We start from the raw sequence: 25885 nt of genomic DNA, 5'->3' as shown, positions 1-25885 counted from the left end.
AACTTTCCTCACATCATTTTTCTTTTCTTTTGTCTTTTTTCTGGTGAACACATTTTATTTTTTATAATTACGTCTCGAAACTATCTTTAGAGAAAGTTAAAAGTTTAAAAATTAAAAAGGTTAAAGCAGCTAAAACGCAAAGGGAGACGAGAGAGTAATTCAGATAGGAACATAATGGATATAATTAAAGGAAAAAAGTTACATTAAAATATAAATATACTTATCAATTTCGTTACAATTAAATGTATGTATATGTACATAATTTATTAATAATTATAATTATAATATTTATTAATAATTATGTATCTAAAATAAATACATTCATGTTATTTAGTACATTAAAATAGTATAAACTGATAATTGCACAACAATAAAATGTATTATTTTTTATAATTTAAAGTTAATAAATATGTCCGGACGTCCCTGCTATATTAATGTCCAGGGATACCCGATTGACTTGATCTAATATATTTATTCATTAATTTGTGTAATGTAAAAAGGATTAATAAAATATATAAGAATCTTAAATCAATTAATTGTTAATATTAAAATCAATAAGACACGTAACAGTACTTATATTTAATGAACAATAAGCATCGACAAAATTTGATGGGCGTCGTAATATCACTCTTAACAGGAATAAAACTGATTATAACATCTGATCCGCCTGGCGTACATATTATTACTGACTTGCAATTGCTCATGTACTGAGACAAACATATTTTAACGTGTTATTTGTTTTTTTACGCAGTTTAGATAGTATTAGATAAAGTGACCAGATGTTTAGTGCCTGAACTTGAAATATTTTTACCGATAACGCAGCTTGTTAATAATGACTTTATTGGAAGCGATCATTGTGGAAGACTGGCTACAAATTTTTACCAACTCATGTTTCATTAGAATTGATTAAGCACGAACCTATTTGATACGTACGCAGAATATTTTGCCGGGATTAAATACTGATTGACCAATTCCAAGTCGATTGTTCCTTAATAAAAAATAATCTCCGGTTATTAAAGAGTCATTGAAAGAACGGAAGACGAAAAAATATATTCTTCTGCGAATTTTAAAATCTAAACAGGAAATTTCTTACTTTTGTAAATGTAGAGACACTTTCATTGTGTCAAGATTTGAATTATTTATGCATCAAATATGTCGCGGAACTTGCTTAAGACTTTAATGTGGCTTTAACTCGTCTTAAACACGTTTCAAATCGAGAAAATCACGAACGTATTACCGGTGCCGGTGGTTTCGCCGTTATTTAGAAAGTGAGTTGTAAAAGAATGATAATAATCATAATCATCGTAGACGTTCGATACGCGTGTGCGGCGAGAGGCAAGATGAGTAATCAACATTGAACTTGCCAGAACAAAATAAATCATTGTTTCTCGAGTCACATGTCTGGCCTCCTTTTAATCCACTCGTCGTTGTCGTTTATATATAAATCCATCCGCATTAATATATATGTCGTAGGCAAATGGTTACTTTAGAAAAATAGCTTTTGATTAGGCAAGTGTTATCTGCTTGATCAAATAATATCCACTATTTTTGCTTTACAAAATAATATTTATTTCTATTTTCCTTAATAGTGTTCAGAAAAATGCTGTTTGTCTAAAAAAATAGCCATTTGACTAGCTAGATAATAGTGACTTGCCTTGTCAAAAATTATTTTCCTAAAATAACCATTTGTCTACGATATGTACATTAAATTACGTTTTGTCTTTGAACATATATTAAAAAAATTAATTGTATTTTATGTGATTAATTATGTTTAGTATATATTACATATGCGATTGAACATGACATATAATAGATATTCACATTATCAGCGCTTTTCAATTACGTTAGAAAAATGCAATTTATCCTATATGTTAGAGAAAACCAATTTCCATCTAAATGAGAGAGAAAAGCAGAGTGTATAAAATATACCTGATTTTTCTTTTTGTTTCCTTTTGAAAAGAAAAGGGGAGAAAAGAACATTCTCTTGTCACTCATATATAATACGCATATGTACATACAATAAATCACCTTCAAGGTAAAATGAATAAAAAAACAATGAGATACACAATATATCCTTTGTAATAAACAAATAACACTATGTAGTCATGACTAAAATGACAAAAATGCATAATAAAACCGGACTTTTGTTTTTTATTCTTTTTGAAAAGACAAGCAGGAGAAGAATATAAATCTAAGATCTTTTTTTTATTTATCAAGTATTTATACAAACACATACATACAAATTATGTCTTTCAATGCTATTAGCAACATGAAATAAATAATGCGTTTACTTAGAGATAAGAATAATTTATCTAGAGAATTAAAAAGAAAAAAAGGTCTTTGAAATACCTTTCTTCTGCTTTTCTTCTTTTCATGGAAAAAGTTTCAAATTCTAAATTTCATAAAGTTAATAACTCTTTATCGACACCTTTGCCCGTTAAACAAATCGAGAGGAGATCCGGCTTATATTTTATAAAAGAATTTATACACGTTTTTCGCTTTCGAAAGAAGAAACAATAGTAAGGAAGAAAGAGATACAGTAGCAAACGTGTTGTAATTTGTAATCTGTAAACAATGGGACTACGTCTTTCTCGGATTCCTTAATCGTCTCCGTGTCCATCGCCCAATCTGCTTACAGAATAATTAATGATCGTCGGTCGAATTCAAAAGAAAGACATGAATGTCACGATTCTAGACAATATAAAATGATAAATAACTCGCCGTTAAATCACGTTCACATCAATCAATAATGTTTATACATCTTTTTATAAGATTTCACGAAAAAAGGAAGACACATATTGTGTCCGAAAGAGAAAATTCATAAAAGACACAATTTTTAACATGCGTGAATTGCCAAAATATGAACAATTTATATCGTCTCTGATATCCAATATTCGAACGAATGTACGATATTTTAACTACTAATAAAGCAATGTTTTCTAAGGATTTTGGATCAAACGAGATTTTTCAATTTTCCACTTCGTATTTCAATATTCGATCAAGAAATACATCTTTTTGAATCTATGAAGTCTCTAGTTTTTCGTCATTTTATTGTTTTCGTTTTATTGTTCTTGTTCGAAACAAAATGAATCTGAAAAGATTAAAAGTTTTTTCTAAAAATATATAACAACCCTAAATTAATTAATTTTTAAATTCCACAGTTTTAATCTTAATATCTTGCGCAGGTAAATACAGCGAAATTATATAGTGAAATATTAATAAATATAACTTGGCTTTAATATTTGTAATAATATATTAAAAAAATAAAATTTTTTTATCTCTTTTACTCTTGTATACTCTTGTATAATTAGTAGAATTAATAAAACAGTTTAGGTCAAATCTTCTTGTTTGTATCTCCCGTGTTTTATAACAAAAAATAGCAGTGATAAAAAAAAGCGTCTATTATTCGAAAAACCGCGATTAATCCACTAAGATAAACTAAGGTTTATCCTATCGCGAGCTTCCTTTTGCTTTCATTTATCAAAATACGACGGATCTTTATCTATTATCTGCGATATTTTTAGAATCTCTCTTTGTTATGTTTGGATAAATAAATTTTTATATAAATTAAGTTATATTTTTAATTAAAATATATTTTTTCTATTGTAATATTTGTTGAAAAAGAAAGATTTTCATTTATATTATAATCAAGTTTAAATCTGGCGTTACCTTTAATAAAAATTATGTTTATGATGTTAGAGACAAATCATTGTATGATTATTGCTTTCGCATGCGGAAAAATCTCTATATAATAAAACCCTTCAAGGTACGATTGTATTTTCTCTGGACGTATACATATACAGGGTGTCCGGTAATTCGTAAAAAAATCTCTCGTATACAGATAGAGCAGATTAAACTGACATGAGCAAAAAAATTTTATATCGTTTTGCGATTTTCGGAATAATAATTGAGAAATCAATTAAAAAATAAATGGCACATATCTTTGAACATTTCTACATATTTAAAAAATAATAACTTTTATAATATCACATTTTTAATATGTAACACATAATTATATGTTAGGTTAAATGTGTTAAATTTAAATAAAATAAATAAAAAAGAATAAAATAATAAATAAAATCTTAAATAAAAATAATATTTTTTCTATATAACAAGAATAAAATATTTCATATTATATATAATAAGCTAAATATAATTTCTTATCTATGTAGACTAATTTTTACATCTTACTCCAATGCTTTTTAGAATTCGCTTTTTTTATATTGTTGCTATTAAAGCATCCTGGCACTATACATTTTACCATTTCGAAATTAATTTTTTTATAATATTTTTTGGACTTAACATCCCTGGTGCCGTAAGACAAAGACAAACAATGTCTTCGTCTCGCGATACCAATCAACGAATCTGAGAATGTCACAGACATATGTCTATGTGTGAGTTAAAAGGCACTTAATATAGCGGGGAAAGCAGTTCCCCTCCTGTCCCCGCATGTCTGAGATGACACCCCCTCTTGCCCAAACTAAGACCTCACACTCTTCCTTAGCCCGTGGTTATATACCAAATATGCGCATGTGCAATTCATTTTAACCCATGCTAACCGCTAACATCAAAGGTGCCGATAGAAAGTTGCGCTCCTGTATATACTGTATATACTGTGGCATCAAACTGAACAGAAAAGTCATTTATCATTTTGTTAAGTCCGGATGCTAAGTAACCGCAAAGCAATGATAATAACTGCTTCATGGTTATTAGGCCCATGTCTGGCGACCAGATCTAATGGACCGATCCTTCTTGCAGCGGGCTGATACTCGCGTGAATTGTTTGATATTTTTAAATTAATTTCTCAATTATTATTCCGAAAATCGCAATAGGATATAGAACTTTTTTGCTCAGTTCTATCATTATCAGATATCATGTGTGTTGTGTATCAAAGATTTGAAATATTACAACTGTTTATATATATTAAAATTAACAGCATAATTAAAATTTTACAAAGTTTAATTAGTTGTCGCGCAACATCTTTGATGCACACGCAACTCTGAGAATTATTAAAAATTAAAATTGATCAAATCTCCGTGCTCGTACTTCAAATGAAATTGGCGGATGTCTATCGAGTACGACGATTAATGTCAATCAGAAACGCATCTCCTTTACCGGGAAATCAAATGATTCTATCCGGATTCCGATGTGATGATGTCAAAATTCTCAGACTTTTTTGCGTCATCATTCTTCGTGTCAATATATTTATTCCCCTATCAGCACACATGTTGAAAAGGTGTTTATAGGAGATCTATAGGATGTTAAAACATATTTTAATATCCTGTGAATCTCTTATGAACATCTTTTGAACATGTGTGCTGATAGGATCTCTAACAAGAGAATTATCTAAAATATTTATATTGAAATATTATTGATTCGTTCTTGAAGGAAATTTAGTTGCAAATGTCATTTTGCATATATGTGTGTGTGTGTGTGTGTGTGTATGCGTAGTAAAATATTCATATTAATATTAAAAGATTAATATAAAATTTTTATACGTATCATCCCATACAGTACAGAAAGACCAAAAGATATCCAAAAGACAATGACTCTTTAAGTCATCTTTTAGGGACATGTGGTGTCTGGGATGCAATAGTGCAAGACTCTATGGTATAAAAAATGTTATTTATCTTTCAACTTTTTGTATTTCTTAGATGGCACAAGAAAAAATAGATTTCTAATATAAGTAGTAGACAATGTTGCTAACTGTAAATTCGTCTTTCGATATATCTCGTTTCTTTCGATCAACTACTAATCGATATTTGTTAGATCGACTAATCGAAAAAGAAATCGTCAAGTACACAGTGCACAATGGCAGACACCATGGTTGTCACTGCTTCCACATGTTTTGGCTATTTAATTTTTCGCTCCTTAATATCCATTTGCGGTTTTTAATCTACAAAGTAACTTGCAAATGTATCAAGCGAAATACAATTTTCTTCGTGGACATAGTGAAGATGCATTCGAAAGTGATACATTTTGCCAGCGAGTAACGGTTTTTGGAAAGGAAAGGAAATAGGTTAGGTTGTCAGATTTCAAAGTGAATATTTCGATTTTTGACATTAAACGAGTGAAATGCTGGACTGTTTGTCGCAGAACTTCAAGTCGCGTCACACTTTCATATTTCATATGCTCTATTTAATAAAACAACCAAACGAAAATGTCAAACGAAAGGGGATCTGTTCCGCCTCGTTGGCTTCACTGTCCACGTAAGGCGATGAGGCTGATCCAAGGCAAGTTTCTAGCATTCAAGACACCGCTGTCCTCGGCCTACGACAACCAAGTGCCAGAGGAATGTCGCTTCAGTGTAGATATGTTCTTCGCAAATCTGAAAAGTCAAAAAATAAAGATGGGTCTGTGGATAGACTTGACAAATACGACGAGATTCTACGATAGAAAGACCGTGGAGGATTATGACTGCAAATATTTAAAATTGCAATGCAGAGGTCATGGCGAGGCTCCATCGGAGGAACAAACTCGTACCTTTGTGCAGGTGTGCAGAAACTTCATTGCGCACAACCCGCTGGAGATTATTGGTGTTCACTGCACACATGGTTTCAATAGAAGTGGATTTCTCATAATCAGTTACTTAGTAGAAATAGATGGTAGCAGTGTTGATGCTGCGTTAGCAGAGTTTGCCACTGTGAGACCTCCTGGAATTTACAAGGAAGATTATATAAGGGAGTTATACAGGCGGTACGACGATGTAGAGGATGCCCCTCCTCCGCCGCCGAGACCATCGTGGTGCCTGGAATACGATGATTTGAACATCGAGGATACGGATGAGGGACCGAGTACAGAAGATGAAAATAATCATGAAGCAGGAAAAGCCAAGAAAAGGAGACGTGAATTTAATAAAAGTAATCCGGTATTCATGGCAGGTGTACCTGGTGTTACACCTATTTTGGAGAAAATGAGATTATCAGGAATCCAAAAGCGAGTCCAGGAAATTTGTGGCTGGAAGTCTACAGGATTTCCTGGCTCTCAACCTATATCTATGGATTTTGAGAATATGATGTTATTGGAAAAAAAGCCATATAGAGTATCCTGGAAGGCAGATGGTACAAGGTAATTAAAAATTAAATATCTATCAAAATGAAAATTAATATTAAAACTCATTCATTGAATTTGCTTAGATACATGATGCTAGTACAGGGAGATGGAGAAATATATTTCATAGACAGAGATAATAGCGTCTTTGAAGTAAATGGAATGAAATTTCCACATGTCCGAGACATAAATAGATGTCTGAAAGATACTTTAATGGATGGTGTAAGCTATAGTTTCATTAATATTTATTTTTTTAGAATTCGAAAAAATATAAAAGCTATATTTTCCACGGAATCGTTTAATTTATAAGAATTTTAATTTTACAGGAAATGGTGATCGACAAAGATAAAGGCAAGAATATTCCTAGATATTTAGTATATGATGTTATTATGTACGATGGACAAGACGTTAGTAAATTCATGTTTCATCCTAAGCGTTATTCTATTATTGAAAAGGAAATAATCGCCGGTAGACTGAGAGCTATGAAAGAGGGACGATTAGTGAAGGAACGAGAACCTTTCTCAGTGCGAGTTAAATATTTCTGGGACATAACATTGAGTAAAGATTTATTGGGCGAGAAATTCGCTAAGCAGCTCTCTCACGAACCAGACGGTTTGATATTTCAGCCTGCCGAGGCTAAATACTGCACGGGAGTATCTCCGGAAGTCCTAAAATGGAAGCCACAATCATTGAATTCTGTTGATTTTCGACTCAAAATTGTTACTGAAACAGGCGTAGGAATACTACCGCGAAAAGTCGGGCATCTTTATGTAGGTGGACTGAAGACGCCATATGGCGTACTTCCAAAGCTTACTAAGCAAATTAAAGAGTTGGACAACGCGATTATCGAGTGTAAATTTGATAATGGTCAGTGGATCTTCATGCGTCAACGAATAGACAAATCATTTCCTAATTCACTTAATACCGCCGATGCTGTGTACAAAAGTATCACTAAGCCGGTTACAAAAGAGCTACTTTTGGAATTTATCGAAAAACGTAGATTTGTACAGAATGATGCGGATCTTATGCCACCACCAGACAAAAAACCTAGATAATTTTAGATGTTTTATAAGACTCTTCCCTTTCCCTTTGTATTTATGTAATGAGATTTTAGTCGTAAGTATCGCGTAATTTGTATGTCCTAAATAGATTGTTTATATAAGGACAAAATGAAGCATGATGATTATATTTATTAAGATGTAGGCATCTGAATTTTTAAGGGGGATTTCGACTCGATTTTAATTTCGTTATATACTTTGAATGTGAAGTTGAAATGATTTTTTTTCAAGAATGTTAACATAAATTGATTGGCAATGTTTTCTTTATCAAAAAATAGAAGATAAACAATAATTTACTAGAGTAATGGAATGTGCTTATTTTATTGGATCTTGATATCTAATTTATCATTGTGATATATACATATATATGAAATTCTGTACTCCCTTTAAGATTATCTTTTTATCAAAATATTTCAATTTGACTCAAAAAACTTTACAATGTAATATTCTGATGAATTAAATAATCGATATTGTTGAATAAAAAAAAGCTTTGCAATATATTCATGTTTTATATTTATTTATCCTATATACTATTATCCCTTTATCCTTCATTGTTTAATTAATTATATAAAGAATTAGAATAATATAAGATATACCGATTATATTTTTATAACGTCAATTTTTGTATGTCTGAAAGATTCTAGATATAGATATATTTTAGCGTTATACTTATATAGTTATCACACAATGTAAGTCTAAAAATTTTTTGTTAATGATTCTGTAATTTATATACCTTTTATAAACTTAGTTATACCTATTTTGTATTTATTACAGATCGCACTGTGCTACTGTGGTACACGAAGGATTTTACATCGAAAAATCGTAAATCTTTGCGTATTAACATAGAATTTGATCATGCAACCTTGATACGCTGGTCCCCAGACGGAAAGGCATTCCTTATTCATAAAGCTATGGCTAATACCATCGAGGTGTATAAAATCGCAAAGAAATCTGATGGTTATTTAGCGTCTGCCACCAAGGCACTGGAATTTCCGCGGGTATGTTATGATATTATTTGTTTAAAATATATCTCTTTCATTACGTTATATTTCAGCTAAAAAACTTTTTTGTTTTGATAATAAAATAGCGAGAATAAATGTAAATATATCATATTATATATCAATTTAATTGCTGAAAACTTAACTTTTATGTAAGATATCTTATATAAAACGTATTTATCGAGTTCCGAATATATGTGCACACTATATCAATTTTTTTATCCTTAGCGTCACACTGAAGATGTCGTTGGAATGGATATCGCATCCACTGGGAAGTATATCATCACGTGCAGTACGGCAAACGATCTTATCATATGGGATTTGAAAGGACAACCACTGGCAACTGTGGAGATGCATCTGGGATCTACTCATCGTGCACGCATATCACCTTGTGGTCGATTCGTTGCTGCTTCTGGTAAAGATACACGAGTCTCACTGCATGATAAATCAATGAATTTCGTTAATTATATATAAACTGAAAAATACAAATTATATTAATGAAATCATATATATTGTAAGGCTTCACACCTGAAGTGAACGTGTGGGAAGTGGTGTTCAGCAAATCTGGGGAATTTAAACAGGTGGTAAAAGCATTTGATCTTGCTGGGCACACATCCGGAGTCCATGATTTCGCTTTCAGCGCCGATACCAGTCGTATGGCCACCGTGTCCAAGGATGGGACGTATCGTTTCTACGACATAAAAAGTAGTGTATTAGTACAGTATTATTTATCAATGATAGAATCCGAACAATCAATACAACAAAATTCTTTTTTCAGTCGAATTCGAAAAGGACGAAGATCCACACCTTTTGATAACTGGAATCTGGGAAAACACGACTCCAGCAAGCTTGGCTTTATCACCGAATGCGGAGGTCCTGGTGATTGCGCACGGATCATCTATATCCTTTTATTCTACCATTACTGGTGTTCTGGACACCACTATACAAGACATCTTTATCGGTAATTACACAATCCATCTTTCTTCATATATGATTCATTCAGAACTCGATAAACTTTATTTTTCTTACAGAGCCTATAACATGTTTGGCTTTCGATGCTATGGGAGAATATCTATTAGTTGCTGGTGATAAGCACATTAAGATTTTCCGCAACGTTACTGGATACCGAACGGCGATAGAATCTGCTAAGCGCAAACTGAAACAAAGGCAGACCCAGGCAACAAAGGAACGCCTTGAAAAGATGATTCGCGACAATAAGGAATTGCTCGAAAAAATGGGAGAGAAATGTCCAGAATGATATTAACTCGCTCCCTTCTCTCATTTTATGTAAGATGCCAAAATTGATAAAAGATAAAATGAAATTATATTCTTGATGCTTTCTATATCATGTAAATATTGATGTATGAAATATTGATATATTTACATATTTTCTGCAAATAAAAATAATTTTCATATGCATAAATGTGTTATTCTAAATCTACTCATTGTCAGTTTTTGATGTGATCTGCAAACTTTTCAAATTTACATAAATTTATAAGAAGAGTTTAAAGGATTTAAAAAATATTTTTAACACTTATATAAATTTTGAAGAACTTTTTTCTTTGCTTTATTCTAGTTTACATACTACTGTGCATTCCTTATATTGCCCAGAATTCAAGCTCATGTTCCAGTGTAAGCTATACAATAAAGCAGGAATACAATAACATTGTATGTAACTTCTAAAAAGATTTTTTATATATAAAGAAAGAAAGACATTCTAGTATATTCGTTTATGTATTATGAATAAAATGTAATTTTAAAAATTCTCTTTTCTAGTTTTTTTATATTTACCACAGATTCCATCCAATATGTGATGATACTGGTGATGATACCAAATTTGAGTTAATTACAAAATTGTAAATATTCATTAACTTAAATAGTAAATTTTTAAAATAATTTTAACAAGTAAAATCACACTTTGTTTGAAATTAATAGAAGTCGCAATAATGGGTATGCATTACATAAATTGTCACATTATAAGTACTGTTGAAACAATATTTATTGTTACCCTTATATTTTTGGCTACCATGTATGTCCAAAGAAATAATTAGTTTTCATTAAATTTGTATAACAATAAAGTGTATAGAATCGGAACTGTTCACGCAGTTTTATACTCTTGTGTCGTGCCTTTTTTTCGATAAAAATGTGGCCTCTTCTAACTACAAAAGGTTTTTCTATGTAGTGTAGGTAACTATGTACAAAATAGTATCCTTGGCATCATGAGTTGCAAACTATAAACTTGGGCAATGGAACGCGCGAATACGCATGATCGCTCACGTTCGAGAACACGTTTTTGTATAATTTTTGGACACAAGTGTCTGACACATTCGGTGAAAATACACAACGTCTAACTTAAAAGATATTCTGTGTGTGATTTAATTATATTTCTAATTAGATTACGTTACTGATTCTTGCTATTGAAAGAAACATTTAAAAACTCAAATTATTTTAAAACTGTACAAATTTTTTTGTCTAATAAGAAAGAAATGATTAAGAAACTACAAAAAAAAAACTTTTTATTGCTATATAGTAAAAAATGTATCATTATTTTCAATAGAAGGGTTTGTTGTTTTTGAACTATGATATAAATATTTTTATAAGCATGTTTATGCTGAATGTTACTTATATTACGAAATCAGCAACAATAAAATAAGATAGAATCCATCAAAATTCAATACCAATGCAAGAATACTTGAAACCAAATATTAGTATAATTTTATCATTGGTATCATATTTGCATATAAATTTAAATGTTTTATTGCGCTAAATTATACAACATTAGTTAAAAAAAAATGTTGATTTTTTTAATTGAAAAACATAGCTTGTTTAAAAAATGATGAGAAACCCAACAATAAAATTGTAATGTAAATAATATTATGATATTAATTATATATAACTTAAATTTAAAGCATGCGAAACAGCTCTAAAACATATTCCTATACATAAGAATTTTATTTAAAAAATTCCTTTGTATTCACGTAACAACAATGTAAATGCAATATTTATTGTTTTCGCATTATTTTAAATAATAAAAATCCTCACGCGATTTATATGAGTAGGATAATTATACACTCGTTAAATATTATTCGAATTATAATGATATTAAATATTGTAGTTATCGGTTTATATGTATCTGGCACTCATTAGGAGATCATATTTCGAAATTCAATTTTATATATTTAGCCATTTATGTAAAATATTTAAAGTCATGTAGAAAACGAAAAACATTTTAACAATGATGCAAGTTGTTACGAATGATTTAAGTGCTTCTCTATTATACTAATTAAAGACCATCACACATTATCATTGAGTGAAAAAAGTTACAAAATGTAGTCTTGATCACACAGCTTCATGTAGGATAAATTTTTTGTTAGTTTTTTATCAACTTTGTTTTTTTTTTTTTTTATACAAGTCATATGCACGCATATGTGAAAGTAAAATGAAGTCAAACCTTTATTCGCGTCGGTGTGTATTATAATAAATAGATGTGATTTTTATTTCTTCTCCTTGTCCATTTCGATAATCTCCTTTTTGACAGAAGTTTTATTGTCAGATTTCTTGTCTTTATCTATATCCACCGATTCCTTCTTTACTTGGACCTTACTATCTCCCCACCTCGTATCAGTTTTAAATTTGTTTTCCGTCTCTGAACCATTTATCTCACTGCCCATTTTTTCATCTTGAATTTCTACTATCTCTACCTTCCTCGTATCAATCTGCATTATTTTTGCTGCTATTTGGTACATATTTTTAACTGCAGTTAGGTAAGTATGGCAATCGGTCTGCAAATATGAAAAAATGGTATTGCAACTCTGTTTTTTGTTAATTGGATGTATAATAAAAAATGAATATACTCACAGAAACTTTCTTGAGCTTTTCTTCTGTGCTTCGTAATTTATCTTTGTACATTTTTAGATCTTCCGAAAGACTTTTAATATTATTGGTTTGTTTTGTAGATTTTTCATTAACTACTGTTAATTCATGCTGAATTTCCATCATACGATCTTCAGTGTCTAAACGCGCTTTCTCAGATCTTTTCAATTGACTAACGAGTTTTTCTACATCCAATAGGGAGCCTTTGTACAAAACAATACCTTCCGGAATAGTTTCTTCGTCGCTTTTTTCTAAGATGCAATCTTCTCTTCGCGCTCTTTTCGAAGGCGGTCCACTTCCCACAAAGACAGGTAATAATTTTTTATTTCCTATAAACATATAAGATAATAATTAGTATATTAATTGACATATATATATATATATATATATATATATATATATATATATATATATATATTATATTGTAATAATATTTTATGTTAAGAAGATGCATTACCAAGGGCAAGTGAACGCAATATCTCTTCCTCATTCTCTGTTTTGGCCGATTCACCTCTATCATTTTCTTTATCATCCTTCTTCTCATCTTTTAAATCATCTTCTTTTGATTTATCCGTCAATTTGCGATAATGCAAAGAATCTCTCGTAACAACCTTTTGTACTAATTTTCGTACTTGAGCTCTTGATAAATTCAATCCCAGAGTATAAATAAGTTCTTCTATGTCCTTATCAAATATATATCCACAATGTGTTTGATCGAAATACACAAATGACAGTAGAAGGTAAGGATCGTATGTGTATAGTTTTGTTTTTCTTTTCTTCCCATCTTTGTCTCTGTCCCTTCTACCATCTTTCACAGAATCGTCATCCTGTACAAGTAATACATAATATAAATACAAGTTATACATAATAAGCCATAAAATATATAAACACATTTACATATATTATACACATTCCATAAATCCATTTGTACTTATAAAAAAATTTTCAGTTCGCTTAAAGAAATATATTAGAATAGTAGACTAAAATAAATAATATAAAGAATAAATTTTTACATCAGATTCATCTTCTTCATCTTCCTCTTCATCATCATTTTTATCCTTTTCTTTATCTTTGTCATCCATTTTATTTTTTGCATCTTTATCATCCTTCTTATCTTTAGTTTCTTCTCTCTTCTTATCATCCCGCTTTTCATCTTTTTTAGATTTCTTCTCATCTTCCTTTCTCTTATCATCTTTCTTGTCATCTCTCTTATCGTCCTTCTTATCTTTCTTCTTATCTTCGTCCTTCTCCTTAATTTTTTCAGGGAGACTGGATAATGAACGATAAATGCGGAAACCGAAATCTCGCATCAACATTTCATTGAACAATTCAGCAAAAAGAGATACTTCAAAGGAATGCTCCTGTGTACAAAAGATTTACATAGAAATTATATTTCTTAAAATAAACAAAAATAATTTTTAAATAAATTAACAACCTTGGTATCTTCCGGTCTATAGTCTAACAATACGCTCAAAGACATGACTGTGCAATCAAATTTTCCACTCTTGGCCATTCTAGAAGGATGAACAATAATATGCGACGAATCGGGCAAAGTATACCTCTTCTCGAGTACGGCACGTTCACGTTCGTAAAGCTTTCTCTTATCTTCATCATGCTAAGTAGATAAATATTAAAAATGTCAGATATTTTCAGGATATAATTTAATACATTTTATATATATATATATATATATATATATATATATATATATATATATGCATAACTATAATTTTGTAAATATATCTATTATTTACATCTTTGTTATCTCTGAATTTTTTATCATCCTCTTCTTTCGATGGCGAAATATCTTCTTCATTGTCATCTTCATCTTGCCGACCTTCCTCTTTGGCTTGTTCTGACTTTACAGCCTTCACAAGTCTCGCCAGCAATTGTGACTTCAAGCCTTTCGAACTCAAATTACGAGCTGCCAATTCTTGACGCAATTCGTTTACCTGTATTGGAATAAAATATGTTGAATTTCCATTTTAAAAAAAGTAATAAAATAGAAATAAGTTTTATTAAGTGCCTTTAAGTACTAACGTTCATCGATTTCGGATCTAGCTCAGAATAATGCGTAGGATCTTTCTTCTCAGGCATAGAATCATCCTGAAAAAAGAAAGTACATGTTAATGAAGAAGTAGAAGTAAAAAGCCCAGAGAAAAAAACTACAAAAACAGAAGCAGCCCCTATAACGAAACGAAACCACTCCCTCTTCATTCTTTCATCACTCTCTACTATTTTCAACATTCTCTCTCGCATTGTAACGATATAAACATATCTTCATTCACGATGACCGTCAAGTATGACTCAATAACTGCTAGAATCTCATAGTGTCCTGGCTCTGGTGTCTGTGTGTTATGGATAATATCAACAAGGTTGTAGTATATAACGATGATTAAATGAAAACTTTTGAATGAGATTTTCTCAATGTTGGTGAAGGTTTCAGGAAAGGGAATGGCTCAGCTGCGCTCTTCTCCGAGCTAGGCTTGCTTGCTTCTCTTGTTAATGCAATGTGACTGCCATTGGCTAAGGGAGCGATACATTATCCGTCGATCCTCTCCGACATTTAAAAGTGCTTACATTGAGAATTTCTCGTTAACTTATATACAGAATAAAACAACCTTAATATAAGTTATGAGATATATACACTTAAACTGTGCTTATTAAATAACTTGTTAAGAATTGTATATGATGCTTTTGCAATACAAATGTTACTTATTCCATAAAATAAAATGTCTTCTCTTATGGAAAATATCAAATCTATAAACATGTATTTCATTCAAAAAGCAAAGAGTCTAATCATTCACTAACATATTTGTTTTTTTAGACTACTGTCACAACATATCTGTGCATTATAATCCAACATATCTAAATTATGAATTTTTTTTGCAACTGACAATAAATGCAATGAATTGCATAAAACAAGGAAAAGAAAAAAAAAAGAAAAAAAAGAGAAAAAAAACAAAGACAAGAAATAATGCCCGAGATAGATTGAGCTAATAGGATCGATGGACAAGTATAGCCTATTGAAAATTTAGTTTAGTAATGGGAAGAAACGGTGGCACGAGTATATATATATATATATATATATAAATATATATAAATATAAATATAAAAAGGTATAAAATGGCATGATGTTGGCAGTGCCTTTTGATCAGTGACGGCAGCCTCATCAGTCTCATTGGCAGCATCCAAATCGTCGGTGTTAGAGGAGGCACGCAGCAGCTTTCGCTCCAGTTGTTTCTTATAGTTGAGTTGTAGCCCGTCCCATTCCAATCTGGTAGGTACACAGCTCCAAACATCTGGGAGAAATAGTATGACGGTTTCAACGCGAGAGGGTACCACTCGCCCGGACTTGTGGGTCGTTTCTGCGCGTCTGTAGTAGAGTTCCAGGAAGCGGTACCTGTGCCGCAAGGAAAAACAATACCCAAACGTCAACTCAGGTTAATGGCGCTTAGCGTTGCCTTATATGCTAAGTGTTCGTTCGCTTGTTCGTAAAGCCCACGCACTGCATACAAAGCCACGTACAGCGCACAACGTAGAGACCATTTGAGAGAGAGAAAGCACAACTTAATGGGTCACAATCATATTATAATTATAATAATAATAATAATAATAATAATAGAACAATAGTGATGATTTGTCTGCCGCGACTGCTCATATATCATCGTCGATGGGAGGGTGTGCTTGAAACCGGGATCCTGTGCAGCAATCTCCATCGGTCGCTCGTATTTAGAGACTAAATACATACCTCCAACGAAGAGAAATCGAGCTACAATCTTAGTTTATCAAATCAGAGAACTGATGTTAAAGTTTCTCTCTATCGAAATAGTGAATAATACATCTATCATAGATATATACCTTAACGCTATAATGTCCTATTCTGATTTTTTTCAAATGTTTGTTTTTACGTCGTATAAGAAATAAAAATTTAAAAATGTAACTTAGATAATAAAAAAGAAAAAAAATGAGCAAGTTTAAAAAAAATATAAAAAATTCCATAATTGTGACCTTTTGTATTTGTTTGCGAAATAATATTGTTGGAATGTAAATGTGCAATATACACGAGAAGAAAAATTCAGTGATACTACATCGTTTTTTGTAACAAATCGGGGCTTTAAAGAAGCAATTTTGTAAAAGTGCTTTAGAATATTATACATTCAACAAAAAGTATTGCTACTTGAAAAAGCGTACCACTGAGTGCAGCTGGATAAATCTATGCCGGTAAGTGCTTTACAAGTCCTCACGGCTGTCCTAATTAATACAGACGGATCTTTTTCAGGATTAGGCCCGTCTAATGAGGGACTCCATGGCCCACCTATGGCCATTGTTTCGTTTTTGCCCCGTAAGCCTACTAAGAAATTTATAAGGCGCGTAGGATGAACGTAATCGCGATCGGGATCCCTATCTTCGGAAACACCACAACATCTTTTGTATATCTCTTCCATGGCAGGCATAGATATGAGCATGACCTAAAAAGCAATTAAAATATATTCAGTACGCAAAATCATTTTGACATGCATGCATGTACGTATGTATGTATATGCCCTATCACGCTATAAATATCGACGCATAGATTCGAAATTTGAAATCGCCCGTCTCATGTCCTATAAAGACAATCGCAACACAACTTCTTGACAGACCTTTGCAGAGAACAGATAATCAGCATCCGAGGGTTCTAGTACCGCTGTATTTTCATTACACGGATCGACGTCTTTATGCGTAACATGGAAGGAGCATGGTTTATTAAGGGTAAATGGCATATGTGGTGGAAAGGCATCGACCCATCTGAAGTTAGTTGAAAAGAAGTCGCTAGGAATGTACATATTTTGATAACGTCTTCTTATCTCAAGAACATCTGCTTCAGGCCTGTGATAATAAGCAGTAATAAAACTCTGCTAATGGATACACGTCCGCCACGTAAAATAAACTATATATTATACTTACAGGTCGAGTGCGATTTTTGGTATTTGCACCATGTAACGCGGTACTACTCTCGCACGCCGACGAGGTCTGGGCGATTTGCTTCTTCTAGTCCTTGATGGGCTTCGATCCTCCTTCTTCTCGCGTTCTCTTATTCTCTCTTCGCGACGTCTCTTCCGTTCTATTTCTTCGTCATCGTTTCTTCGCTCGCGTGGAGATCTTTCTCTTACTCTACCAACCTTGTTACGATTACTGGTAGTGTTGGAATTTGTTGTACTGGTTGTGAACCTACTACAATATAATGTAAAAAAACTTTATTAGTAACAGAATATTGCACATCATATTAAAGTGATTTTACATATTACTTACACAAAATCTTTGGAACCAAATATTTAAAATATTTGTTGAAACTTGAACTTTATTTTCAATATATTCAATAAGATTTTACTAGTAAGTAGATCCACAAACTTATGAATTATTGGATCTCAATATATTATAGTATTAATTATACAAGCTATATTAAATGACTTTAATACTCAATATTTAAGATTTGGATAATTATAAACCAAGTAATAATAAAAATAATAGATTATACAATTAAAATGTAGGTATAAATTATACAATAATGTAATTAATAAAGACAATAATAATCACTTTACCTATTGTTGGGATTTTCTGTAGGAGGCGGTACAGCATTGTAAGTGCTCGATGTCCTATTTGGCTGTTGTTGTTGCTGTTGTTGTTGACGGTTTGATTGGTTAGTTTGTTGAGTATTTGCATTGTTGCTATTATTACTCATAGGGAGCACTTGTATTCTAGTGGCATTCCATTTGAACGGCATAGAAGGATTATACGATGCCTCTACAAGCACACGATCTCCTACTACAGGATTAGATCCCTTCACACATGCACTGAAAGAAAAAGCAAAATAGATTTATTGAAATTTATCAAAATTATAAATTTATAAATTCTTTCTAGAAAAATATGAAAAAAAAATAGGTTAAACTTCTGTGCTTACCTAGTTTGGAAAAATACATCTTCATCTACAAAACCAAAATTATCGTGTACTTTGGTAACAGTGCCTGTGAAAACTCTTTGCTTTGTAGACGATGAAGGTACATTCTGTTGCACCTGTTGCGGAACACCAGTTACAGAAGGTTGAAAAGCATTTGTGTTCAATGCTCGTGGCGTTGGATAAGAGACTGTAGCTACTTGTGGATATAACTGTCCAGCTATACCCGATGGTAAATTTGAACCAAGGGTTGCCATTGATGCCATAGTGATATTAGGCTACGCATAAAATAGATATAGAATCATTTATATTTAACTCATTAAAGACAATTAATCAACTTGTATCAATTGCATGAAAATATTAATTCTCAATATCTACCTGCTGTAGTCCCAAACTTTGTTGATACACTTGTTGAGTTTGCTGTTGGTACTGGACCATTGGCTGCCCTCCGATGCTGCCCATGGCTTGACCTAACATTTGCTGCTGGATATTCTGTATACCTTGGCCTTCCACAAATACAGTTAAAATCATTATATATCATGATATAAATCATATCAATCAAAATTTTAATATTGCCTTACTGTCATATCGGATAATTGTACAATATTATTATGTATTAAAAATGTTATATAAGAAGCTTGATATTTAAACTAAAAGTTTCCCGAGAGATATAAATGACACACAAAAACGTTGAAAGAAAAAAAAGACAATAAAAATAAAAAGGAGTAAATAACAGAGTTCCCCTAGAGATATCGCATCGTTTCACTGATCACTATACTTTAGAGGTCATCGGAAAATCGAGAACGATCCTCGCAAGGATTTTCGAACAGAACATCGCGAATGATGTAGCACGCTTGCATAATAGATCGAAGGCGGGCCGTCAACTGTCAACTCGCGTCAACCGGAAAGGAATTTGACGACATCGTTTACACCTCGTATCGCACACGGGACAACGACCAAGGTGATCTCGATTCTCGTTGCGGAAAGCAAGCGATGGTAACACGACCCACCTGCATTACGGACCCAAGGTGGGTTCTTGCCGCCGCCAAAAGGCAGATTGCTCATTCTGCCGAAGGGTCAGGCTGACTTTTCCAGACACCTCTGTGAGAATATATACGTATATGTGTACAAACGCGACGGCTAATCTGGCAGGTACTCGCGTTCAGCGTCCTTCATTCGGGCGCCATATTTCCACACGTACTACGCGAGTCGAGTCGGAAGTCGGAGCAGCGTTCGGTTTGAGCGGAAGTCGCGCGCTAATCATTTCCGGTTTTGGAGTACCTCCTCGAAGGACGTGCGCATACATCGGTGAGATTTTAATATCAGATATTTGCTCCGATCTCTTGTCAAATAACCCCGCATCAATCACGAAGGTGTTTGTTAGGTAATATAAATTATATATTTGTATATATATATATATATATATATATATATATATATATATATATATATATATATTTTGGATCACATTTCGGATATTTATTAAAATTTGCTTTGAATTCTGTTTTCTCTGATTATTTCAATTATACTTTCGTATTCATTTCTCTTTAGATCTATAAAAAAAATGAAGAAACCTGCAAAATCTATTTTTTACTTTTGCATTTTTTTTCATATTACTTTTTTTTACATCGAGAATAAAATAGATATATATTTATTGTTGCAGAGAAATAGAGCTACGTACACGAAGTGCAACTAACACACGAAGGAGCAAGTCTCTGATTGGTCCGCTGCCTCGGTCGTTTCGATACTTCGAGAATCGCAATTTCGATACTTCGAGAATCGCAAGTTCCGTTACATTTTGAATCCGGTCACGAGACGCGACGGAGTTGCATCGAATCGCGCTTCGTATTAAATCTAGTTTTCGCGATTATTTTACCGTTCGAAAGTGTCTCGCGCGCGATAAAGTGTCTCGCGAAAGTGCCGTACGTAAGTGTAATAAACATCGCGTGTGATCGTCTCGTTATATTGAGCGCGATTTCGATAAATCCACTTCGCGTTATGTCTTCGCATAAATCAGGAGTGCATTGGATTCAAATGGCCTGCGATCATTGCCAGGTATGTATACGTCGTTTTATAATATATGAATAACGCTCGATAAATGTTTAATATAATAAAGCCATGCGTTGTACATCTGCAACGTTTTAACGTTAATAATATATTAATATTAATCATGTACCTCGAAAAACTGAGATTTTCACATTTTTACCATGTTCCGGCAAACATTTAATTATATTATTAATATATATTATTACTATTACTTATATTATTAATATATATATATATTAATATTAATTATATTATTTTTCCGCATTTTTCTCAATTTTAATAAACATAACAACAAAGATTGATTTTATTAAAAAAAAATGAAGAGAAAATTAAAAACTGAATTGTGTATATTTAATTTTTTACTTTAAGTAAATTAAGTGAAGTAATATATATATATATATATATATATATATATATATATATATATATAATATATGTATATATACTTATCCTATTATTTTACAATTTTCAAGTTTGTTTAAATTTCCAAAAATTATATAACAAATATGAAATTATATATAGAATCGAGCAATTTTTTTGTATATTCAGTAATATATATTATTTTTTTTTATTTAAGTGAATTATTAATTTTCATGGTTTTCGAATACGCCAAGTAATATTACTTTCATTCAATCGCTTTATTCTCTCGTAAAATTTTTCCCAATTATGTACAAAAATATAATGAGAATCATTACAGAGTTCGTAATGTTTAGGTACATGACGCGATACTTTTTAACTGCGTCGCAGTCTTTTACGCTTTCTTTAAATCTTTGAAGTGCGCCCAGAGAATATGAAATTGTGATACATGACGGTAGATGATTACACAATAATGACATGCGCAGATCATCCTTCTATGAACACGTAAAGTATCGTTTTATTATTTAGCATTGTGTTATGCAATTTTATATGGCTGTTTGCGATTTACGCAAAATCTATTGTACGACACAAAAATGTTCAGAAGATATCTTTGCAACATTCTTTAGCACTTTTTCGCTAATTTTTAATTTACAAAAATTTTATTTTTATTTTTAAAGCAATTTGAATTTTAAATTAAAATAATAAAAAATAACACGATGCACATATTAAAATATTGTCAAAAATTTAAGAAAATCGCACGCGAATGTTGTCCTTACTGCGCTAATTATGCGCTCATCGTCAATAAAGCCACTTTTTCTATAGAAAATTACATAGATTTATAAAAGATTAAATATTGCAAAACCATGGATACTGGAATTGATGTGGTTTCTCATTATAAAAGCATTGTGGGTTTGATATATAAAAAAAACCTTTGTCCGCTTGTTAAGTTGATAAAAAATAAGAATAAAAAATGCAGTAGCAATGATATCTTTGTAGAAAAAAATATCGCATTTATATTAGTACAAAAAGATCGGAAGCTTCTTCTTGTTTTGTCAGCAGTTTTTTCTTTCACTTATTAGTTTTTTGCTGAATTGATTAGTTTTTTTCCTTTCATTTATTAGTTATTTAATAAGGAACAAAGATCAAACGCAATCTTTCGCTAGTTAACATTCACATTTCGTTAATTAATAAAATTCTTCTTGACATATCTCAAGTCGATGTACGATTTAGTACTTTTTTAAAAAAATATTAATTGTTATACTCATAAAAAATCGTAATTTACGACTCACTAACAAAACGCCTTTTTCTTGCGTGATGCTATCTCGCCAAAATGTCTTCTTACATATGTTAAATGGCATAACATTATTATACTGTGTTCGTAATACCATAGTATCACAAATTAAACAAGACTGTAATAACGCGTAACAATAGATTTACCTATTAATTAGTTTAAATTTTTTTTATCGCAGTATTGTGTATAAGATAACCATGCACAAAATCTACTTTCTTGAACACTCAAGAACTGACTGAATATTTTTCTTAATTTATGTTCCGCTTTTAATTCTCCCCTTTCTCTCATTCATATGAAATTTTGTGCACACTCTGTCATTCAATTATGGCAGTTTTTTAGATTATGCGTATGCGTTGCCATTTGCTTTTCATTATAATAGTTATTCTCTTATGCTTATGCTAAGCTGGAGCAGCAAAGCTAATTGTAAGTACATGTTCGATATACATATAATAAATAATCAAATTTGTACGTTGCAAAATCTATAATATTAATTATAAAATATTAATTCCCGAGAATGTATTGCAATAGATCGGAAATTTAAGTTACTGTGTTCGTGCGTAAAAAAATTAATCCTAACATACATATAACTACCTATGGAAATATATGTCCAATATAATTTTAACATATTTTTGTAATTATATTTGGATTTACACAAGTGAACTACGCAAGTCTACAATCAAGCGTCATTATACATATCATTTTCTGCAATGTTTTGATAATTTATGTTGCATTTTACACAAATAAATTCTTTAAACTATAAATATTTTATAAAAGTAAATAAATAATATAGGAAAGATAAAAATTTGATAACAAAAAACTTTGACATCTTTTAATAATTTCAGAAGAAATATTCAAAACAATTAATTTTGAGAAAAAACGAAAGATCGAAGGATTGTGGCTCTTCAATATTCTTGGAAATAGCTAATTAATATATTAAATATCATTTATCTTTTTTATAATGAAATAATAAATTTTTCAAGTCATTAATATACTTTTTAGTTTTCTGCTAAATAAAAAAATATTTAAGAAATTAACTATTAATTAAGCAAAATATATCTTTTATACAATAGCGCATTACGATATTACAATGTCGAAATCTTGCAGACTGGCGTTGTGAAAGTGCGACAAAAATATACATACAAGAGTTAAACTTGAACAAATATTTCGAGAATGCGCTTTCGCGCGCGACTATAATCGAAAGTCATTGCATTTAATGCATTTAAGAAAAAGAGACTGTTTTACAAATATGGAACTCGTTATCCGCATAAATGAAAAATGCACGAACGCTTCTCGACGATATTTATTTCCGGTTTGTCTCCGCTAATCGTCGTTAATCCTCGTTTCAATTGTACGTATACTTTCATAAAAGAGCTCATTATGACGAACACGACGTAAGACTTACTCTACGTTTAGATCTCACTCACGTTCAATAGAGCTATTTTATCCGCCTGTAAAAATAGCCGAGGTTGAGTTTATTACAATCGAGAAAAACGTTTTATCATTAAAAAATTTTATTCTGTGTGTTTGGATCATAAATAATATATTCATAAAAATAGGAAGTGTACAAATATATTAATTTTATAGTGCGAATATTACGATTTTCAAACATTTGCCCTTCCCCTCAAATGTAGTATTATTTGTGTGTGTGTGTATACATATTTTGAGACATTCGCATTTGTTCGATTTATTCTACGACCGTCTGTTATGCTCAAACTTACGGATTGCGTGTAAGAAAGGCTCATTACTCAGTGCGCGTTCTCTTGAAGCTTGATTCTACGACAACACAGCTTCGTGACTTTCGCGACTTGAATATCGTATACTTTTTTCGATCGATTAAAGCGTTCGTGTTCTGTACACAATGATAACGAGCCGCAGTGCGGCTTATTGAAGCCATTCGTATTCGAAGACCAAAGCGATCGAAGCGACGAATAAATCATCCGAACGAATCCTTTTCGACAACGTATATAGCAGATACTATCGCATTATCAATGGTAGAATCAAGCTACGTAATGAATTAATAATACACAGAAAGTTACATAGGCTTAGCTGATAAAGTTGGCACATGTCGCTAATAATGCATAACGTGAAACTTTATTTTGAAATAACAATCGATAAAAAGCATAAATTGTCATGCTAAATAAATTGTTACATTAAAATTTCGCATCACATATAGATATATATATATATATATATATATATTTTTTTTTTAACAAATAATCAAGAATCCAAAATAAGGCAAACATATAAATTTACGATCATAAATCCTTTATAGTCGAAAAGTATGATAAGATATATAATTATTCTGAGATCGTTATCAGAAAAGATCAGAAGGCACCAATTTTTTAAAATTAAATTCTTAGAAAAAAAACTTTATAAATTATTAACGATTGCCAACATAATCATACAGTCCATTCTGCCGTATATTTTAGACGAATTAATTTGCTTATAATTTTTTTCTTATAAATTTTAAGAATATTGAAAGGTTTTGAGCATCAGGATTATAAAAGAAAAAGCAAAAGAAAAGGGGAAAGAGAAAGAGAAGGAAGGAGGAAGAGGGAGGGGGGGGGGGAGAAAGCGTGAGAGAGAAGAAAGAAATAGAATCGCTCATAATAAAAAAGGATTTAGTTCCAGCAGTGTCTCGATTGAAAGTGACTTGAAAAAATTACATACAACTAAGCAACATTCACACTTGTATTCGACACGTATACAACCAGCAAAAAATGCACGCATAGCAAATATGCCCTCGCCAATTCAATTATCGATGATGAATGCTCTGCATTCTTCGTCATATATGTGCGCTTTATCCGGCTTGCTCTAGCATTATTTTTATATTGTAACAAATCTGATTTTTTTAAATTAATTTATTTATTAAAAGCTAGTAGTTTCAATTAAAAAATTGCAGCATGATTTTAATCGAATATAGAAATCAAAGTAATTCCTTCTCTTCACTTGTTATTTTACTTATATTGTTAATAATGTGATTTTCGATGATGTCATCGCAGATATTATAAGGCTCTAATTTAAAGATCACACCACGTTTTACGTAGTTTACTCGAAAATAAAGGTAGCGCATATTTTTCTAATGATCAGTTGTATAGCGTTTTTTTTCTATTTTTTTTCTATTTTTTTTTAACACGGACGTTGTAACAGCCGTCTTGTCGATGACACTATGTTAGTGAACACAACTTCTGCTCTGCTAACAACGCAGAATATTTAACGAAATGTCTCGCTTTATACACGTCCACTCTTGTCCGGAAATCTCATCGTCTCTTCGTCT

The 25885-nt window shown here is 31.4% G+C and overlaps 3 protein-coding genes across 5 annotated transcripts in view; 2 read left to right on the top strand and 1 right to left on the bottom strand.

Annotated features, from left to right (window-relative positions):
• Positions 1 to 11185, top strand: part of LOC140671462 (transducin beta-like protein 2) — a 33047-nt gene extending 21862 nt beyond the window's left edge. Inside the window, exons 3-8 of the mRNA XM_072902777.1 lie at positions 8883 to 9106; positions 9335 to 9521; positions 9626 to 9811; positions 9885 to 10067; positions 10138 to 10393; positions 10683 to 11185. Coding sequence (XP_072758878.1) covers positions 8883 to 9106; positions 9335 to 9521; positions 9626 to 9811; positions 9885 to 10067; positions 10138 to 10364 — 1007 coding nt within the window. The 3' untranslated portion in view covers positions 10365 to 10393; positions 10683 to 11185. The remainder of the gene's footprint in view (positions 1 to 8882; positions 9107 to 9334; positions 9522 to 9625; positions 9812 to 9884; positions 10068 to 10137; positions 10394 to 10682) is intronic.
• Mrna-cap (RNA guanylyltransferase and 5'-phosphatase mRNA capping enzyme) lies at positions 5793 to 8491 on the top strand. The gene is made up of 3 exons (XM_072902778.1): positions 5793 to 7068; positions 7137 to 7272; positions 7377 to 8491. The coding sequence occupies exons 1-3, from the start codon at positions 6161 to 6163 to the stop codon at positions 8103 to 8105; spliced, it is 1773 nt and encodes a 590-aa protein (XP_072758879.1). The 5' UTR covers positions 5793 to 6160; the 3' UTR covers positions 8106 to 8491.
• LOC140671461 (cell division cycle and apoptosis regulator protein 1) lies at positions 9709 to 20124 on the bottom strand. Of its 3 annotated transcripts, XM_072902772.1 has the most exons (16): positions 19925 to 20123; positions 19293 to 19420; positions 18921 to 19192; positions 18562 to 18813; positions 17927 to 18193; positions 17623 to 17848; positions 17174 to 17451; positions 16127 to 16382; positions 15020 to 15085; positions 14734 to 14931; positions 14415 to 14594; positions 13993 to 14340; positions 13437 to 13806; positions 12965 to 13308; positions 12558 to 12888; positions 9709 to 9797 (listed from the first exon to the last, which is right to left on the bottom strand). In XM_072902772.1, exons 1-15 carry the CDS (start codon positions 19977 to 19979, stop codon positions 12601 to 12603), a joined length of 3528 nt encoding a protein of 1175 aa, XP_072758873.1. In that variant the 5' UTR covers positions 19980 to 20123; the 3' UTR covers positions 9709 to 9797; positions 12558 to 12600. The 3 variants fall into 3 exon arrangements, with proteins under 3 accessions (XP_072758873.1, XP_072758875.1, XP_072758872.1); XM_072902774.1 differs by lacking the exon at positions 9709 to 9797 and having other exon boundaries at positions 11088 to 12888; positions 17927 to 18190; positions 19925 to 20124; XM_072902771.1 differs by lacking the exon at positions 9709 to 9797 and having other exon boundaries at positions 11088 to 12888.
• Between the last annotated feature and the right edge of the window lie 5761 nt (positions 20125 to 25885).

Source organism: Anoplolepis gracilipes, chromosome 11 (genome assembly GCF_047496725.1).
Source record: "Anoplolepis gracilipes chromosome 11, ASM4749672v1, whole genome shotgun sequence".
Classification (NCBI taxonomy): domain Eukaryota; kingdom Metazoa; phylum Arthropoda; class Insecta; order Hymenoptera; family Formicidae; genus Anoplolepis; species Anoplolepis gracilipes.
Note: the sequence above shows the minus strand (reverse complement) of the source record. Positions and strands in the feature narration are given on the sequence as shown.

What these genes read in the sequence shown, in the direction of transcription:
- Mrna-cap (XM_072902778.1), top strand. Translation starts at nt 6,161, where the DNA reads ATGTCAAACGAAAGGGGATCTGTTCCGCCTCGTTGGCTTCACTGTCCA. An exon ending in TGGAAGGCAGATGGTACAAG is followed by an intron (nt 7,069 to 7,136) that starts GTAATTAAAAAT and finishes GAATTTGCTTAG; the next exon opens with ATACATGATGCTAGTACAGG. An exon ending in AAGATACTTTAATGGATGGT is followed by an intron (nt 7,273 to 7,376) that starts GTAAGCTATAGT and finishes TTAATTTTACAG; the next exon opens with GAAATGGTGATCGACAAAGA.
- LOC140671461 (XM_072902772.1), bottom strand. Translation starts at nt 19,979, where the DNA reads ATGAGCAATCTGCCTTTTGGCGGCGGCAAGAACCCACCTTGGGTCCGT. An exon ending in GATGTATTTTTCCAAACTAG is followed by an intron (nt 18,814 to 18,920) that starts GTAAGCACAGAA and finishes TTTTTCTTTCAG; the next exon opens with TGCATGTGTGAAGGGATCTA. An exon ending in TTATCCAGCTGCACTCAGTG is followed by an intron (nt 16,383 to 17,173) that starts GTACGCTTTTTC and finishes CTTGCGGCACAG; the next exon opens with GTACCGCTTCCTGGAACTCT.